The sequence below is a fragment of the Triplophysa dalaica genome, chromosome 2, assembly GCF_015846415.1.
Source record: "Triplophysa dalaica isolate WHDGS20190420 chromosome 2, ASM1584641v1, whole genome shotgun sequence".
NCBI lineage: Eukaryota > Metazoa > Chordata > Actinopteri > Cypriniformes > Nemacheilidae > Triplophysa > Triplophysa dalaica.
The window spans coordinates 7,459,088-7,479,778 of record NC_079543.1 but is presented as its reverse complement, the minus strand read 5'-3'; the positions used below and the strand labels follow the sequence as shown (position 1 = coordinate 7,479,778).

General features: G+C 37.7%; 3 protein-coding genes across 3 annotated transcripts; all 3 read right to left on the bottom strand.

Moving 5' to 3' along the window:
* Positions 1–573: 573 nt before the first annotated feature.
* best2 (bestrophin 2) lies at positions 574–9,313 on the bottom strand. Its single transcript, XM_056732123.1, has 9 exons — positions 9,162–9,313; positions 8,987–9,081; positions 6,264–6,497; positions 4,358–4,512; positions 4,189–4,266; positions 3,952–4,104; positions 3,761–3,841; positions 3,481–3,635; positions 574–2,265 (listed from the first exon to the last, which is right to left on the bottom strand). The coding sequence occupies exons 1-9, from the start codon at positions 9,311–9,313 to the stop codon at positions 1,518–1,520; spliced, it is 1,851 nt and encodes a 616-aa protein (XP_056588101.1). The 3' UTR covers positions 574–1,517.
* Positions 9,314–11,744: 2,431 nt separating this feature from the next.
* get3 (guided entry of tail-anchored proteins factor 3, ATPase) lies at positions 11,745–16,464 on the bottom strand. The gene is made up of 7 exons (XM_056740418.1): positions 16,290–16,464; positions 15,542–15,689; positions 15,083–15,231; positions 13,713–13,863; positions 13,479–13,586; positions 13,195–13,392; positions 11,745–13,055 (listed from the first exon to the last, which is right to left on the bottom strand). Exons 1-7 carry the CDS (start codon positions 16,430–16,432, stop codon positions 12,927–12,929), a joined length of 1,026 nt encoding a protein of 341 aa, XP_056596396.1. The 5' UTR covers positions 16,433–16,464; the 3' UTR covers positions 11,745–12,926.
* Positions 16,465–16,777: 313 nt separating this feature from the next.
* rnf11a (ring finger protein 11a) lies at positions 16,778–20,485 on the bottom strand. The gene is made up of 3 exons (XM_056730583.1): positions 19,749–20,485; positions 19,148–19,317; positions 16,778–18,989 (listed from the first exon to the last, which is right to left on the bottom strand). Exons 1-3 carry the CDS (start codon positions 19,845–19,847, stop codon positions 18,818–18,820), a joined length of 441 nt encoding a protein of 146 aa, XP_056586561.1. The 5' UTR covers positions 19,848–20,485; the 3' UTR covers positions 16,778–18,817.
* Positions 20,486–20,691: the final 206 nt, after the last annotated feature.

Here is a 20,691-nt window from a genome sequence, read left to right as displayed (position 1 = left end):
AGTACATAGAAATAGCTCGTCTAAGAAAAACATAGCACTTCATTATTTAAGGTCTTTATGCGCATCTGAAGACATAGTTATCTATATTATTGTGCATTTCTGTCAATAGTATTTTAACAAAAATATTTTACCCTACTAAGGCTTTTTTCATTGCAAATAAACAATATGACAAACAATATGACGGTGTCAATTAAAGCGAAACAGTGCTGTTAGTGAGTCTGTTGTTGTTTTTTACTATTAGATTTCAAATTGTGGCTGGAGTTTGTTTCTTACTGAATGTGTTGACTAAAAACACAAGTTACATCTTTTGTCTGCCACTCATACGTCCCCTATTTTCCCACAAAAGATGGATTGACCTATCAAGTTCTCTCCACCAGACTTTTAAATAAGATTATTATAAGAATATGTGCAGTCTCATTTTTAACATCTGAACAATTTATTAAAAAATACCCACCCTTTACACATTCATTATAACACATTAGACATTTCTAGCTTTAATAAATGACACATTTTGAAGTATATAACAATCACTGTTTAATATCAAGTGCATATGTTTTTGAAATAAGTCTGTTTACAGTTTAGTTCTTTCTATTCAAATAGCAGATCCACAGAGTTTAAGTTTTAGAATGATGCAATACTGCCCCCTAGGGAAAGGTTCTGTACAATTTAAAGTAAGGGTTGGAAAGATGTTAGGATTATTAATATTGATCAGAAATTTACATTATATTTTTTACGTTTCCCTATTGTTATCTTATTGTTATATTTCTATAACAATACAACTAATAAAGCTATATTTAAAAAAAATATCAGTTGAACTTATTAGTGTACATGTTACTCTATTTTATATGGATATTAAAATAAAAAAGTGCAAGAATATACAAAACTCTAAGCATTCAATGCTGATTACTGACATTTTTCCTGTCATTTTTTTACATTAATTTCAATTTTAAGATTATATAAAAAAATATTGTATTCAGTATTGCATTATTCATTCTTTGCAAAACAGCCGATACAGTTGTATTTTATTTACACTACCCAACAAAAGTAGGGACACATGTACGTTACATAAAAGACTTTTGATTAAACTGGATTATTTTGCACTTTATTTTACAGTATGTACCTATAGTGTACTAACCGTGTACTTGCCTTAGAAAGTTCTGGGTAATATAAAGTAACTACATTGGATACGGTTAGGTTAAGGGGTAGGTTCATGTTTAGTACCTAGTTATTACCCTGTTATAATATTAACTATAATAATTTAATAATTAAACTATAAGTACACAGTATGTACAAGTGAAACAGGTCTGCAAAATAAAGATCTATCATTATTTCTATATAAAGTTTTTTTAGATGTGTTCAAACTCTTAACTGGAAGTGTACATAAACACGTTTTTTTACTCTAGGGAAGATGAAGTTGACAAAAAGATCAAGTTTTGTGCCACAATCTTTCTGACTGACCCCTTGACCTATGACCCAACATTTACCCATTGAGTTTGATTGTTGGAAGGGGATCATTTTTAATCTGCCACCATCAGCTCTCTTTCAAAATCATCAGATATTGCCAACACCTCAAGTGACGGAAGAGTTAGTAAAGATACACTAGATTCTGCTTTTGTATTTGGTGTCATAACCTGACAGGAGAAAATGTCGGGCACAGTGCCTTTGTTGGGACCTGAAGTGTGGAGGTGAGGCTTCCCTTGGTCCAGAGCGAGAAGACTTTGTCGGTCTGTTGTGGGCTGCTGATGCTGTCTTTGCTTGTTCCTGCCTGTTGACGTCTGCAATGTAGGTGGTAGTATTTTTGGCACAAGTGATTCTTTCTCCGAAAAAATTGCACCTTTGTTTTCTTCTTCATTATTCTTAAAGCAGCTCCACTCTCTGTCCTCTTCATCTTCTTGTTTGTTGAACTCCACATCCAACAGTGCCGGGTGGGTGTTAATAAATCCTCCACAGCTGCAGATGGTGCTCTGGGTGGTGTCTAATCCAAGTACGGAAGGCGTCGAACCAACTGTTCCTACACTTCTCGTCATGCTCTCCTCTCTCTCCGCCTCTTCATCAGAGAAGGAAGGATCCGGGCTGACAGGACGTGTCAATCTTTGGAGCTGGGCAGAGGTGCGCCGCAAAGCTCCGCCCATGAAGCCTGTGGGAGAGGGGGCGGAGCTGAGCAACCGGTTGAAGAGACCAAGGTTGTGATTTCGTTTCACAGATTTCTCCAGGTTCTCTGCGATCTCCTCCAGAGGCTGGAAATGCATCTCTTCCTTAGGAATTCTGAAGGGTTTGAAATTTTATTTTTTTACTGTAATATTTATATATCTTTTGCATAATGCTGCATCCCAATTTGCACACTATCCGTCCTAAATATTTTTCGAAAATAGAATTAGTATGTCCCAAATCATGGTACGCTGAAATTAGTATTTCCAAATTACCCTGATGGTGGTTTCCCGGAGTGTGAATCCATGGAAGTTGTACTTCACCCAAAATGAAAATCATTTACTCACCTTCGAATTGTTCCAAATCTGTATAAATTTCTTTGTTCTGAAGAACACAGAGAAAGATATTTGGAAGAATGTTCATAACCGACAGATTTTGCCTCTCATTGACAACCATAGTGGGATAAAAATTACAATGGCAGTCAAAAGTGCCCCAGATCTTTTTGCTGTCCTATATTCTTCAAAATGTCTTCTTTTGTGTTCAACAGAAGTTTAGTGACACTACACTGCATTAATAAAATATATAAATATATAAATGTAAGTAAACGGTAAACATTACATAAAAATAATAAATACATAAATGAAAGGAATAGCTGTATTTTGAAGTTCATGAAAGTAAAAGACTATAGTGTTATATAGGCAGCAATGTCCACTTCCGTTTCGTGTTAGGCTTTGTTCAGACTTGACTCCTTTTATAAAGCTGCTAGCGTCTGTTCACATTATAACCTATGGAGTAAACCTTGTTTTCAAAAAACGTCCTGAGCACTTTTTAAGGCCCGTTTCACATTTTGCGTCTAAAATCGTGTGAAAAACGCATGCAGCACGCTCGCAGCACTCCGTAAAGTTCAACTATTTCCAGCAAAAACTGTACCTAGTTTAAGGGTATAGTATAAGTATGGCCTCACAAACTGGGACGCAGCAATGGTTTACTTCTACATTTACTAGATATTTACTTGATTTTAAATGTATTTTTTTTACGTTTTAAAGAAATAGTTCACCCAAGAAAGTACCCAAATTGTGTCATTATACAGTATCCGTGTCATTCCCTCCCAATAGTTGTTTTCTACTCTGTGAAAAACAAATATAGGACATGAGATTTGAGGTTTTCTGACTGTGACATTCTTGTGTGAGGAAGACCACAATTTCCTAAATATTAGTAAAATCTATTATTAAAAACATTATTTTGGGTATGAGCTATTAGTTTAAGGAAATTAAGAATTTCTTTATCTTTTATTAAAAAAAAGTAAGAGTAAATTGGTAAAGATGCACTGACGCCATATCAAAAGTGGAGCCCTGGAAAGACGGTTTGCGCAGCACAAACAGTGTAGCAGCTGTGTAGGGCGGACGAGGGTTCGAGTCATTCCAGTATCGATCCCTCTCCATCTTTGGCAGATCTCCATACATCTCATCTACTGCCATCATAGACACCTTCAAACCCACACAAACAAAAACATCTCCATTCCTGTTTATGGTCTCTGTGTGGTGAATAAATTGATTAAGTAATGAATAAATTATGGCTAAATAAAAATGAATGAATGAAGGACAAACAGCACCTGGAAGTTTCGATCAATCAGCCAGTTGGTCTCAAAATCATCATCATCCTCTCCAAATGGATTAATGAGCTGCTCTGCAACCTGATGTAATAAAATAAACGGAGTGTGTGTGTGTGTGTGTGTGTGGAGGGGGGGCATTTGAATGGAGGAAGGAACATCTAATGAATATTAGAACTTGGGTGGGTCCTGACCTTCAACCAGCCAGCATAGAAGAAGAACTGCAGAAGGGTAAAGACAGGAACATAAAGGTCAAGGTCATGACCTGGATAACCCTGGCTAGGGTCTAGAAACTGACGACCAATCAAACACACCAGGAAGAAACTGTACACTGCCAGAGTCACAACCTATGGTGGGAAAAGAAGAGTTTAAGAATATGAGTTCATGTTCCATCAAATATATTTTTATCAAACTGATGAACAGTATCAGACCTGTGTGTAGACCAATGGTACACTGATCATGTCATAGTGAAAAAGCATGCTGCACTTCCCTCGAAAATTGTTCAGCTCCTGTTAGAGCAACAGGGTGTAATTATATCATCATGAGAATCACTTTTCACACAATGAAAGACTATATTTTGTATATTGGAGTGTGAATTACCTCAATGAGGAGTTTGTACGTATGATCATCTTTAACTCTGCCCTCACAGCGAGCGACTGCTGCCAGGTTAATGAACCATACACAAGGGACCCAATACTTATTATAGCGCGAGTGCAAACTCTCAAACTTTTTACGCTCCTCTCTTGTCATAAAACCTAGAAATAGAAATACAATACTGAATATTGTGCTATATTATGCCATGCTGTAACTCTTTTAAATTTTAAATTCATTTTAAATAATCTACACTGTAAAAAACGTTTTAATTGTTCTGTCATTTTTTACACATTTTCCACACATACTGTCAAAAAACTATAATTTTACAAAATTTAAAACATGGTCAAAACATTTTACAGGGAACCCGTTATTTTTTGTTTTATTTCTGCCCCAGCAGGCGGATGTTTTTATATTTGAAAAAAAATCTCATTTTATGTTTTTTTACAGTTTATATTTTACATTTTTCAGTGAAAAAACATAAAATTACACAAAAATAAATTTACATGAAAAACTGGAAAATATTTCATATCGTTTACGCTTCAGTTCACATCAGTTACTTAAAACAGTAAATAATTACAAATAATTACGATAGGTCTAATATATTTGTATTAAGAGTCCCAGTGAAATAAAAAAAACAAGGCCTATTTTTCATGAAATTTGCAACGTTTATTGTAAATAGCTTACCAATGTTGGTCATTTTAAAATTTGATTCCCCAAATAATCTTTAGTTAAAGCGGCCCTGCAACGATATTTCATGCATTTTGCATTTTTTTTTTGCATTTTTTTTTGTCAAAAAACGAGTTGGGCGTATTACGTAGTATTTTCACTGCTCGATACATTCCCCAGCAATCATACGGGTTTCGGAAAGTTTTTTCGAACATATAAAACTGTTTCGCAACCACTTTTCATAGTCCCTTATTGGACAATTCTCCCGGAAAAGCTTGCGGCACGGCCAAAGAAGAGAAGGAGAAGGAGCGTGTGCAGACGTCACTTTAACTTGTGTTTGTTTGTTCACTGCATTTGGGTGATGAATGTTATATAGACCGTGGATATAATTCTGGATTTGGAGATTGTTTGAATCTGATATATTGAGCTGTCTCAGCGCTGAAAGATGCCGGACACGCACCACATGTGGTGAGTTCAACTGATGTCTGTGTTTTGTTGACAATAGGTGCGCAAGTGCTTTGATTCAGCCTACCCCTCCCCCCCGCACGCGCCGTATGTTTTCGGAAACAATTGTAAAGCTCTATCAATCTTTAATAAATGTGATCAAACTAAAAACTCTTCGAAGATAAGAAGTATGCAATACTACTCTATATGTACTCAAGATGAATATGAGATTGACAGAAACCTTTAAATTACTGTCTAAAAACCAACTGCATTATAATTCTGAAAGGGGTCATATGGCGGAAATACGTGTTTTTCTGTGTCTTTGGTGTGTTATAAATTGCCCATACATCTATTAGACACGTAAAATTAAAAAAAATGTAAGTGTGGGAACAAATGATTCATTCTATCTAAAAGTGAATGCCAAACAAGTCCTGCCGGAAACGCCTAGTGTACAACACCCCCACGCATGTACGGTGTCAGCACGCGCGTATCAGCGCGTTTCAGAGAGGCGGAGCAAAGGGGAGAAACAAACACCATATGTGGAAAATAAAGCGTTTTTTAACCTTAAATCGTGTATACACATTGTATACAAATGACCCCTTTAACATTTGTATCAACCTTGACATGGATAAAATATCTGAAAATTATTTTAAAGAGCCATTAAATACTAATAAATTGCGTTATGAAGTAATTGAGACTAGCGAACTTTCCTTTTAGCAGGTGAAATGTAACTTAATTTCAATAATTAGTCACGTAGTAACCTACCTTGTCATACACCAAGCACCCTGTAAACGCACGTTACCTGCTTCAACCACATGATCCATAGTGGGGAATCTCTTAAACACGGCTGTGCTGACGGAACGCAGGATCAGGATCGCAGATAGACTCGTGTAGCGCATCAGCGTGCGTCGCAGCAATCTGCCACGCTCGTCCCCACCCTGCACTCCCCCCGAGAGCGTACACATGATCCTGTCCGGCAGCGGGATCGAAGTGTACTGATTCCACCATCGGTTGACTATTAACGTCACGTAAAAACCTAGAAGAAACATCAATCTGAATTGTACGGAGCCCGCCTGGTCACACGTCGGAGAAAAAAAACAAGACCCGCAAATCCATGGCCACAGATTTGATATTCCCTCAATTTAAAAAACGTACTCGCAGAATCTAAAACTGTTCCCACGTTTTACAAAACCACGCTCTCGGATTAATAAACTGCTGCCACGAGCTGCCCATTTTCTTTTAATCTGTACCATCAAAATCAAAATCTGTGCCCACGATAAATGCCAAATTTACATAGACATTAAAATACATGTTTCAAACTTTAATAGTGTTTACAGGGAATGACTTATAGCCAATGGGGGGCACGGTGGCTTAGTGGTTAGCACGTTCGCCTCACACCTCCAGGGTTGGGTGTTCGATTCCCGTTTCCGACTTGTGTGTGTGGAGTTTGCATGTTCTCCCTGTGCCTCGGGGGTTTCCTCTGGGTACTCCGGTTTCCTCCCCTGGTCCAAAGACATGCATGGTAGGTTGATTGGCATCTCTGGAAAAATTGTCCGTAGGGTGTGAGTGCGTGAGTGAATGAGTGAGTGTGTGTGCCCTGCGATGGGTTGGCACTCCATCCAGGGTGTATCCTGCCTTGATGCCCGAAGACTCCTGAGATAGGCGCAGACTCCCCGTGACCCGAGGTAGTTCGGATAAGCGGTAGAAAATGGATGGATGGATGGACTTATAGCCACAAGACAAGCCGTACAGTGTTCATTTGTGTGTGTCACCTATAACGCACAGCTTTTAGTGATATTTATTCAAATAAACCGTCAAATCAGAAGTAAATGTTTTTAACTGCTGTATAGGGCTCAAACACAAATATACCATTAGTTAAAGCTCAATAGTATTTATTGGGAATGATTTATATCCGCAAGACTGTACAGTGTGTCAATTATATGACACATTTATTGATATGTATTAAATTAAAAAGTCAAATCAGATCCAAATACTGCCATTTGTTTCATTCCTGTATGGGCTCATACATAAATATACACATTTTAAAGCTCAATAGCATTTAAAGGGAATTACTTCCCTGACTAACTGTGAAGTGTTCATGTGTGTGTCAGCTAGAATGCACACCTTTTATTTATATGTATTAAAACAAAGCGTCAAGTCACATGCAAACGTATAACTATTTTAGGGACTCGTTGAAGCAATAAACCCCGCGAAGCAGTGGGTTGCAGTGCATTTTATAACAGCTAAGGGTGTTGTGTTGTGCTGTTTTGAAATGCCCTGTAACCCACCGCTTCGCGGGGTTTATTGCTTTTATAAAACGGTTATTCCATATGCTTAGCAAGTTTTCATAAAATAAAGTAAATAAAATGATATTTGGGCTATTTGCTCCAGTCAGCTGTTATACATTTACCTAAAGGATTATTAGGAACACCTGTTCAATTTCTCATTAATGCAATTATGGTGGTAGTGTAATGGCGTGGGGGATGATTTCTTGGCACACTTTTGGCCCCTTAGTGCCAATTGGGCATCGTTTAAATGCCACGGCCTACCTGAGCATTGTTTCTGTTTCCATCCCTTTATGACCACCATGTACCCATCCTCTGATGGCTTCTTCCGGCAGGATAATTCACCATGTCACAAAGCTCGAATCATTTCAAATTGGTTTCTTGAACATGACAATGAGTTGACTGTAATAAAATGGCCCCCACAGTCACCAGATCTCAACCCAATAGAGCATCTTTGGGATGTGGTGGAACGGGAGCTTCGTGCATCCCACAAATCTCCATCAACTGCAAGATGCTATCCTATCAATATGGGCCAACATTTCTAAAGAATGCTTTCAGCACCTTGTTGAATTAATGCCAGGTAGAATTCAGGCAGTTCTGAAGGCAAAAGGGGGTCAAACACAGTATTTGTAGGGTGTTCCTAATAATCCTTTAGGTGAGTGTATATCGGGGTATTTTATAACGGCTTAGAACTCTGCTCGGCAAAACAGAATCATGGACCAGAACTGACCGTTTTATAAACATAAATATACCATTATTTGAAGCGCAATAGCAATACGTATAGGAATATGTGCATAAGATTTGATGGTTAATTTTAATACTCAATAATCTAAAAGGTTGTGCATAGCTGACACACACATGAACACCGTAGTTTTGTGGCTATAAATCATTCCCTGTAAATGCTTTTGAAGTTGGAAAAGGGTATTTTAATGTGTATGTAACTTTAGAGATGGTCCCTAACTTCACGAATATCGAAAGTTTAATGTCAAACCATCGTTATGCAGAAACGCGGCAATGAACACATGCTTTATACACCATGCGTGTGTGTGTAAAATTGAGGGAACAAATTACAAAACTGTGGCCAGGGATTTGTGGGTCTTGTTTTTTTTCTCCGACGGGTTAATTGTATACGTGTATTGCGTAATATTAGTTTTGGCTGGAAACTGAGAATAACATACAACATTTAACAAACATACAATCAAAAATAGTTTTGCTGTTAATTGTCTCAGAGTGTTCGTACCTAATACAAAAGACATTGGGATAAGACTGGCATAGTTGTTGCAGTATATGGAAAGCCTTTCAAAATATCTCTTCTGAACATCCACAAGAAGGAATCTGGAGAGAAAATTACCCATAAAAAGGAAGAAAAAAAGTCTAAACTTTTCACGGTCAGGATGACAGTAGAAGTCACGCACCTGTAAGAGATGCTGATTGCCGTGTACATGGCGAAGAAGGCAAGAAACTCCTTGTAAAGTACTTTATAGATGCTTCCCTTCCACGCCAGCAGGAGTTTGGAGAAGCCGCAGAAACGCGCATTGGCAACTCTGGCGGTGTAAGTGACCGTCATCACGCACCATTGATGCTCCTTACAAATGAAATGTTTCACACTTTATGAAAGCATCAAAAGAGACATAGCTACCTTACAATCAGCATATTTACAAGATGCGTAACCCAGAAATTCACACACACTGTAAATTTAAATATATAATTAATTGTAATATCATAAATGCAAATCTCTAACTTGGATTTAGAAACTAACTTGTACTCAGTGGTAAGAGCATGGTGGTATCAACGCCAAGGGTTCGATCCCAGGGGATTGCAAGCATTTAGAAACAAATGTATAGGATTTTGCAATGTAAGTGGCTTTGGATAAAAGCGTCTGCCAAAATGCGTAAATGTATTTGTTCGGATTTTAGTGAAAAATGATTAACATTTAAAGACCCAGTGAAATAAAAAATGACAAATTCTTATTTTTTTCATTTAATGTTGCAACTTTTATAGTAAATAGCTATCAGTTTGGGTAAAGCTGTTTAAAATTCATTTACCCGGATAATCTTTCTGTTAAAATCTGAGAATGCACTTCCCTCTGAAATGACTATCCATCTCAAAATTAATATCCATCGCAACTTCCGGTTCACGGGGATTTTAACTTTTTGGGTTTGTTATTTCAGCATTTTCACAACATCAACGACACAATTTAAAGATTTGGATCTGCAGTTGTACGACGCATGTTTGCATGTTATTTGATATTCTTTTAGAGCCGTTATGCATTCGACCAAAGACAGCATAAAACGAGCCGTAACCGTATAGTTTATAGGAGACACAAAATGTGCCTGGATATGCTGCTTTTGATCCCATGAGACTACGCTTAGTCAACTAAAATATCAAGAGTTAGTGAATGTGGGTAAGTAATTTCTGGGTAACTATAAACATGCTGGAGTACCTCAATGGCAGTTTTTCAATAACAATTCAATTCAATTTCTTTTTTCTGATGAACACAGAGGAAGATATTTGGAAGAATGCTTATAACCAAACACATCTTGCCCCCTTTGACTCCCATAGTAGGACAATCATTATATTTTTTTGTTCTGTTGAAGACAGAAGAAGACATTTTGAAGTATGTAGGGCAGCAAAAAGTTCTAGGGGACTTTTGACCATTTTATTTTTACCTATTATGGTAGTCAATGCGGCGCAAAATCTGTCTATAAGCATTTTCCCAAATATCTTTCTCTTTGTTCATCAGAAAAAATAAATTCGCTTTTGAACAAAGTTGAGTAAATGATGAAAGAATTACGATTTTTGCGGTCAAGTATTTAAGTGAAGAAATAATCTATCCAACCCTCCAAGACTCATACATCGACGTATAATGGTTTGTAAATGTCTTCTGTAAAAAACAATTTGTTAATATTTAACTCAATTTAACTCATACTGTATTGTGTTAGATGTCTCCTTTTTTAGATATAAGGCTATATCTTCTTTATTATCTTCAGACCAGTAAATTACTTTCAAATCTGTTGCATGAGGCTAAATTCATTAAATAGTATGTGACAACTTTTCACAATAAACTCTTACCGAATCTGGACAGTTACACAGTAAATGTTAAATAAGGCAAGACTATAAGGATATGCAAAGAATGATTAAAAAACACCTACCCTGGGAAACACAGACTGAAGAAATACGCGCCTCTGTATTCTTTTGTTTTTATTACATAAAGACGGTAATTGCGCAGTCCCCTTTCATCTGTTAAAGGTCCATTGCGCCGCCGGTGATGCGTGGAGTGGTCGGGGCGCCACGGGACAAATCCGCGTAGCGAGGACAGCAAAGCTCGTTAGAGAAGAATCCTACTGAGATTCACGCCAATGATGAATAGAGAACGACAGCCAGGAATTTCAGACAGACTCCAAGAGATTGTCAATGGCAATATATTCATAAAGATAATGGATTAATCTCGCTATACTGCAGGTATGTAAGACGTTTGAAGTTATTTTGCGCATGAGCAGACAGCAGGTCGGTGCAACCTTTTTGACAGAAGCGAAATAAACCATTCATCAGGTCATCTTGTTTGAAACACTTAAAGTCAACCATGAATGGTCCCCAACTGAGGCTCTGGTCACTTCAGATTTCAGCAAAATAAAAAAAAGTGTCCAAAACTGGAATTATACAAATCGTGAGTGATTTAAAGGAATAGTTCACACCAAAGTATAAAAACCTCTTGTAATTCACTCGCCCTGTCATTACAGATGTGTTGTTGAAATAAATACAGATTTTTTTATTATCCATAATATTGGGTTTAATATCTTATGTGTGTAAGAAAACAATGTTTTAAGCTTCTTTAGCAAAAGCAAGCACGTGTTAAATAATTATAATGAATCACTTTAAATAATTTCGAAGCATGGTTCTTTATACACATTGCAAAAATATTTTGGATTAACGTCGAAATATGCACATCATATATTTGTATTATACTTTAGGATAATTGACTGCAAACACATCTGGCATTCCTGCAGTAGATAGGAATATGTTTATTTGATAACGTTTTGCTTCGAAACATAATGTGCTTCCACAAAAAGAAGCCCAATTTGAAAAAGGCATTCACAAGTTACAAGATAAATAAGAAGCTTGTTTTCACTGATTAAGAAAACTTTTTAAGAAAAATATTCAAATCCCTCAGTCCGATATTTGTCTGTTTTTTTATTTATTTTGATCCTAGTTTTTAGTTACCAAGAAGAAAGCACAGGATAATAAAAGCAGGAAACATATGAGTAGTGTGGTAGTGTTGCAAATTGTCCTCTTTGCTGACAGGCTGCAGTGTTTTTGCAAGTGGATTTCCTGACTCATGTGGACAAAACTATCAAAAGACAGAAGGATCAGAGCCAAAGGTAAAAAGAGAGAGACTGAAACAAGTTTTCATATTGTATGTGCTGTGCTGATAAACAAGATATTTCTTTCAAATAAAATGTAATTCAAGATCTAAACATAATTTCTTAATCATTACAAGTCTATATAAATACAATCACTTTAACTAACTGAAGAAATTAAATTAGATAAACTGAATCACAATCTTTGTACAGAGTACATACAGTTTTGTTCACTGCAAACAGAGGTTGACCAAATGTCAAATTTTTTCATAACATCTCTTGAAGACAATGTATCTCCCAAGAGGTTTGGACCAAGTCTACACCACTAACTGCAATTCTGAACAATAAAGACTAGACCCTGAAAAATCAGTGTCAGAACATGTCTGGTTAAGCTGAACCAGTCACTGGTCCAAAAACTGTTTAACGGAGGGCAAAACCGGATTACTCAAGAGTCCAGAGGTACATTCCGGTGCTGATATCAATTTGGACCAGGAATGGTTTTCTTATGCGCCTGCACCAGAAACACCATCACCACAAAGCAACATACCATCAGGACTTATGTTTCTAATTGAGCCCTGCTGGGATGACATTCTTTACATATCAAATATGATAAATAATATGACCAAAAATAAAACTGAGCTAGAGAGCAAAGAGACTGTGTGATGAGGAAATTAAGGTAGTCGTCAGCAGTCAGAAATTAAACATTCATAGGGTGTTTCTATATGTGAAGATGACCGGAACGATGAAGAACATCAATATGCATCAGAGAACAGCAGGAGAAATATGATGGTGGGTTAGATCATGTTGTGGTTATCATTTAAGTCAATTCTTGGGGGGGCTGTAGGGTTCAAGCAACTGCTTGGAGAAGGTGTTGACCTTATCCGCTCCTCGAACCTCGTGGGGCAGCAGGGGCAACTTTATAATGTGGAAATCTTCATATAAATCTTCCATCTGGAAAAAGAGACAGGAAATGAAAACAGAAATAGAGGTTAATGAAACAAGATTGTCTTATTAAACTGAACTTATTTTCAATCTTCAAGTCTAAACTAAATTAGAAGACATCACATAAGAAGACTGAAATGTTACAGACCTGGTCCAGGTACTTGGACTGAATCTTGTGTCGGGCCTCGCACATTTTGCAGGGCCGCTCTGCCTCAGGAAAAACCAACTGGTTGACGATAATATTGTGCGTGTCGATGCGACACTTGGCCAGCTCTTGAATCAAACGCTCCGTCTCGTACAGAGACAGAAACTCAGCAATGCACACACAGATGAACGTCGTCTGCTCCTGTATGCAACAGAAAGTGGGTCCTGCTGGTTAGTTCAAGTATCCAAGAATAAAACTGACCACAAAGACCATGTTGCGACACTCACCGGGTCCTTAAACTGCTCGCTGACTGAGCGGATAACAGGCAACGTCTCTTCCAGTTTAGATGCCAGCTGATCTGCATTCATGTCTCCCAGGCCCAACATGTTACACATCTGAGACGGTTAGACAGTACTACAGTTAAATGTCATATTAAACTCAATGCGAGCAAAATAAAGGTGTTTATTACAGAATCAGATTTTTTTCAATTGTGTCTAGTCAATTTCTAGGAATGCCGATACCTGTGAGATGAAGGGGCTGATCTGGTTCTTGATCCGCATTAGGCGACCGAGACCTCGTTCAACAATGGTTGGGAAGTTGAGCAGGCGTAGTGTGTGTCCCGTGGGGGCTGTGTCAAACACCACAACTGAAAAATTCATGCCTTTCACTAATCTAAGAAGAAACACAAGACAGACTGGTATAAATAAGTGATCTCCAATCATTGAGTTCTATGAAATTAAAGTACTACTCTCTCTAGTGGTGGAGAAGGGGAACTGCATTAAGAGGATTTCTTTCTCCATTACAGTACTGGAAATAGAAATGCCATAAAAAAAAAAAATCGAACTTAAAAAATTGCAGTAAGTAAGTGACTCAAGTGCTGATTCATACTTCTGTAAAAAAATTGATTGTGAAGCTAAAGCATAAGGACAGCATTAGCAACACGGGCCCATTGTCATTTCACACCGGCAGCGTATGTACCATACTTCCAGGGTACCAGAGTACAACAATGCAATTACTCATCAAGTTATTTACATACATCAACGAGCAAAATATCTTCATCACAGCGCTTTAAAGTAGATTGCATAACTATGATTTGTTATATCTGCCTGTATCATGCTCTTTTAGATCCACATGGTACAAGTGATAGATAAAATGTCATCTTGCGTTGAAGGATAAGAAGTCACTAAAGGGTCAACTCACCATAGGAGAAAGTGACTGACCTGTGATGCGATCGCTTTTCTCTCACGCAATATAAGCATATAACATGATGTCTGCGTTGTTTTATCTGATTTTTCAGAAGGTTATGATGACAGGGGGTTTCAGACAGCACACTGACAGCATATGCTATCGTTTTCCACTCCTTCATATGCAATATAAGCATAACATTTAAGATATACTTGTATTATAAATCCTTTAAATGTGCTGTTGTGATTTTGGACAAAGAACTCGAGGCAAAAGTGTTTTTTTGAAACTCATGGCGACTGTTAAAAAAACCCCACTTAAATGCTTTGAAGGTAAAAGTGTTAATTTTTCCTGTTAATCATGTCTATGTGGACTTTGTCTCTTTAATTGAGCATTAGCAGCACAGGAAAAATATTCTGCTCTGAGTGTACGCGCTGCTTACACGTGCGGTATGAATGCTCTCATCTGTAAACATGTGCGCCGAAAAAATATGCGCTGCATACACACTGCTGACGGGTGCTTTGTGAAACAGGGGTAAGAATGTACCAAGAAAGGGGAAATAAGTTTAGCAGTGACCACTCAAAGCAACAAACCATATGTTGTAAACAAGGCAACTGTAGATAAAAAGAGAAATAATTCTTAAAGCATGCATGTAGCCATTCTAATAAATTACAAATGACATTCCCATATAATACTGTGGAAGTCTGACCTCATGACCTCTGCATAGCTCATTGCCTCATCGATGCCAGGGAAGGCACTCATGGCCTCCTGCATCATTTTCTTTCCCATACTGAGCATGTTATCCTCCTCAAAGAACTCATCGGGCAGCTCCGCCACACCCAGACTGGGGTCGATCTCCTACATATTGAAAAACAGATCCAATTAGATCTTCCCAGGCATTTAACTACCTTTTAACAAACTGCCAAAAAAAAGGTTATTATGCTTTGTACACACTGAACGTAACAGTTCACAATGAAATTCTGATGAATGATCTTTGAACAATGTTCCTCAGTAAGAACTGAACAAACGGCCATTCATGGTGAGAAATCAGAGTATTTCACGCCGTCTAAATATATAATTCTACATCACAGTGTCAGAGAAAACCGTACAATCCAGTTTCAGTATAAACACATTTAGCCGTATATGCCTGCTGATGATGATAACCCACCATGGCAAAGAGGTTTTCATAGCCTTTGACTTTAGTGGGAACCTTGGAGAACTTCTGATCGAAGGCATCAGAGATGTTATGAGCAGGATCTGTAGATATGATAAGGACACTCTCTCTCACCGCTGCTAACTGAACCGCCAGACTGCAGCTGTGACACAAAAAGAGACAGACAGCTATTAAACATGACAACTATACAGAAAAATGATCACACATGTTAAATGTTGCAAAGAGGTTGACAAAACCGTACACAAAATTAAATGTGGTATTAAGGTCTGATAAAATATAAAAGTAGGTTTTAATGGTTTAGTTAAACTGTAGTGAAGATTTTTTGCAAATTGATTACCATTTGTAATACTATAGTTAAAAACAAATATAGTTAATGTAACCTTAGTTAGAAAATGGTACATTTGTGGTTACTATGATTTGAACTAATAACAAAACAAAAAATGGTTAAAACAGTAATTATACAACTGCTAATTTTCGAGTTAAAGAGCTATTTAAATGGCTTAAGTATATAAACCATAGATTTTATTTGTAGAAAAAAAATCACAACAACAACAAATGTATCATGGTCTCACCAAAGTAAACATAGCCTAGCCACAATTGTGTAACAAAACCGCCATGAAACATTGTTATTACACTTTTATTTTAATAAAACCATTTTCATAAGGCGAAGTTAACGTTAGCTGAAGCAGCAATGACAGCTAACAGTCTCTCTGCTGTAAAACGCGCGCGTTCATTCACCAACCTGCACGTGGTCTTCCCAACGCCACCTTTACCCCCCACAAAGATCCATTTGAGTGATCTCTGCTCTATAATATTCTTTAATGTCGGCTCTAAAGGCTCCACATCAGGTGCATCTTCAAACTCGTCTTCCACCGAGGCTGCCATCTTGAGCTCAACTCAGCTGGAATGTACCAACGCAACAATCCAACAATCCGTCATTTTGGCTCTTCAGCAGGATAGAAGATCCGCTGATTCGGCGAACAACAAGATCCAAAATGGACGCCATGGAGCCCGCAGTTACGACCGGAAGTGTGCCGATTATACTCGATGACTCAGCCGGGTTGTACCAACTACTTCCACCGAGTACGAATATTCCAGAAGTGTTCGATATTATAATTGTTTCATTATTGGTTGATAATGTAAATATTATAATGACCATGATATTTTGGACAAGTGATAATTACGAAAGTTGAAATGTCATGTGTGAAAGGAAGAAACACTAGATTTGAAGATGTGAAAGGATTTGGCAACATTTATTGTGTTATATTCCGATTATTGTGCCATTGTTGCACACAGACGAAACAGAGAAACAGAGAATGCTAATAGTACAAATGGGGACCGAGGAATTAAGCAAACTCTGCATTTATTTAGTTATTGATTTTTTGGCAAACCTACATTTATATGGCACCAACAAGCAATTTTAAATGAATTTTAATTTGAAACGAAGTATAACAAAAATGTCATGATTGCACTTCAAAAGAGTTTACGTGTGGTGGAGCTACATATAAATTTAGAATCAATAATATTTCACAGGAGAAAGAATAACTTATCCATAATTAAATCTAAGAGCTGTTTACTATCTAGGATGACTTCAGGATATTAATACAACGAGTCAGAGGGAAAACATATACTTGAGTAGAATATAGCATTGTGCAAAAATATTTCCTGGCTTAACATAAATCACTAAGCATCTCTGAGACCACATAAACAAAAAAATGAAGGTGAAAATCTTCCTTTTAGCACAAAGTTTAGATTGTGATGGACACGCATTACCATAACTGACAGAAGCATTCACCGATTTTACTTTCTTTCTGTTTTTTCATTTCAATTTTTTGCATGAATGATTTAGAAACACTAGGAATTACTGTAAAACGCCCGCCGAATATACAGTGGACAGAATTTGAAAAGGTGCACAGCGTTTGGTGGTTATATTATTACTTTTCCTCTTCTAAGTAAAGAAAAAACATTAAATGTGACCGTGGACAACAAAACCAGTCTTAAGTAGAACAGGACAATTTTTAGTAATCACCAAAAATACATTGTATGGGTAAAAATAACCGACTTCTCTTTTTGCCAGAAATCATTAGGATATTAACTAAAGATCATGTTCCATGAAGATATTTAATACATTTCCTACCGTAAATGTATAAAAACTTTCTTTTGTGAGTGGATGGCCTGCTACAGTGCCTCAGATTAACAACTTTAAAGGCGATTTTCTCAATCTTTACCTTTTTTGCACCCTCTGAATACAGCTTTTTAAACAGTTGTTGCCCCACCAGATAGTGTCCTATCCTAACAAACCATATATCACTAGAAAGCTAATTTCTTCAGGTTGCAGATGATGTAAAAACTCAATTTCCAAAAATGTAACCTTTAGTCTGGTTTTGTTGTCCAGGTTCACAAATAAGGAAAAACTCTACTTTAAAAGAATAAAGTAGAGAGACGTACAGGATATGACATATACTGCAACAGCAACAGAGTAAAAAGCTTCCAAAACCACTGTAAAAAGGCAATTCATACGCAGAACCTGGTAAACAGCTGCCGACCAATCTTATCACAACTAAACACAATATGACATAAGGACACAGTCTCAAAATGTTGGGAAGCTATTTAGATAAGTGTAGAGAGAAGAAAAATCGCAGCAAATGCTTGATTGTGTGTTATGTCACTGCAAGTAAAGACAAAAACATTAGCATGGCACATGTTCTTATATAAATTAGTTATTTTCATTCTTTTTTTTTTCATTTCATTAAGGTTTTCAGCATTTTATTACTCAGCCATCAAAGGCACATTCAAAGCCAACTGAAATTGAAACCCCACCAATTAGACTCGCAAAGTTCAGTAAGTAAGTAACCTCATTGGCAAATTTAGGTGATGGGTGAGTTTCACATCCAATGAGAGAGGTTCAGTCCCTCTTGAACGTTTTGCACATTTGGTAGAAGAAAAAAAATACACATTGAAATCATTTAATCCTAAACGTGTCCTTTGAAAGACTATCTTCATTAGAGATGCATAGGTGGTCTCCACCTCGCCGAACTTCATTTTCACATCAATCACATGTATATGTGTTGGGAAAGCGCTTTGACATGCAAGTAAAAGGTTTTTGAACCCCTTACCAGGGTCTCTCGGTTTTAACACTGGAAGGATCCTGTTTTTTTGCAGTCTGAGTACACACACCTTTATTTATTTATACAGGTTTTTTTCCTCAGCAGTTCAAGTCTTTCGGCTGATGTGACTCGGCTGCATGACATTTGGTATGCGCAGGCACTCTCAATTTGTCTCGTAGGAAGCCAACAGAGCAGCATCGACAGGCTCCATACAGGAAGGGCAGGTGAAGGAGCGCATCAGCCACGCATCAATGCAGTCCACGTGATAGATGTGCATGCAGGGGAGGAACCGGATTGGGTCGCCGTATTCAAAGTCCATCATGCAGATTACACACCTAGGAGAAATTAACAAGAGTTTTTAGCACAGCTAAAGAAACACTAAAAAGAAGTTTGGAAAGTTGAAAGTGAATAAGAAATCAACTATGACCCTTTTAACTCTGTTAATGTAAATAAATTGCAACTTGACCAATGTTTGAGTTTCAACATCACTCACTCTTTAATCTTCTTTTCAGAAGGTTCTGAGCCCGGGTCGAAGATTCCACGAGGCAGGTGTTGAATGAGCCCGATCCGCTGAGCGATACGGACCTGTTCCTCCTCGGTTAGCTGGGTGGCCAACCGGGTCTGACTGGGCGTTGGATGGTACACTTCCACCTGCACTCGCTCCTGGGGGCCAAAAAACGTTTGATCAAATAATTAACAAAGCCCACATCTGGTTAGACAGCACTGGATGGTTTGTAACAAATGAAACAAACGTCTTTGAGGCAGTATAATTCAAAGACAAGTTCATGTTGCCAGAAACGTGGAGAGTTTGAAACACAGTCATTCAGGTTTTCACTTGAATTGTAAACCAAATGTCAACATCACAATTAATTCAAACCTAAGAAGACTAGACACGATGGGTCAAATGTCTATACAGGTGTGTAAAAGGTTGCAATTGCATAAAACAAACTTTTACTTCTCAAAATAAGATCTGATACAAAGTAATTACACTACAAATCGACCAAATAAGGTAACACAAAATATTGATTTCTGTCAACAGCAGGATGTGTGTCGGACATTATCATTATGCTATGTGTCATTGTTTAGGATCGCACCTGGTAGGGTGGCGGAGGCTCTCCAGGCAGACTCGCCCCCTCGGACTCGTTCAGCAGGGACAAATCATCGGCGCCTTGAGAAGACAGACAGTTCCCCATTGAGCTTAACCTTCACAACAACCCCTCCAAATTCCCCTCTGTAAGGTCTTTAACAGGCGTGTGTTCGGGTGGGTTTCCTCGCAGGTCGTCCTCTTTGTCTTTGCAGCACGCTGTGTCTGGTTTGTAGAAAAACGAACCCCAGCTGTCCGATTTTCAGACACAAATGTATGTTTTTCAAAGTCCTTGCAAATGTATTTTTGCCGACTGTTTGAGTAACTGAATATATGCGCGCCTGCGTGACGTGTAACATGTATTTATTATGGCCTAGATATTAAATAAGGTAATATTTTTAGGTGAGACCTCTTGACGACACCATCTCCCCTTTCATTGTTTACAAACTCTTGGACCGGATGTACGCTGATCGGTGGATTGTGGGTAATGTAGTTTTCTTTGCGATGCAACGCGTTGGATGAGCATACATAAAAAAGTGCAAAGTACGTTTTTAAAAATATCTTTCCGTGAATATTGTATTATGTTGCTCAAACGCCCAAACAAATATGAAGGAGAGCTGTTGTATTTCTGAATGAAAAGACGCATTTATAATTTAAAACCGAATATCGATGGTTTGTCTTATATGTTGAGTAAAAGAACGTTATGTCTTTATCTACTTGTTTATTAGAATTGTGAAAACTCACTTGTCAACCCCCGCTCGCATTTGAGAACTCTTGCCCTCCCCAATATGGGCGGAACGCCAATGGCACTCTTTCAAAGTCAGTGTAAAAACGACAACAGCATATGGATGTGGATCATAAGCGTGAAAAAATGACAAGCTTAATTTATTTTGGGGGTTTAACTATTGCTTGAACACTGGTTTAACCGCATTAACAAACTGCTATTCCACTCA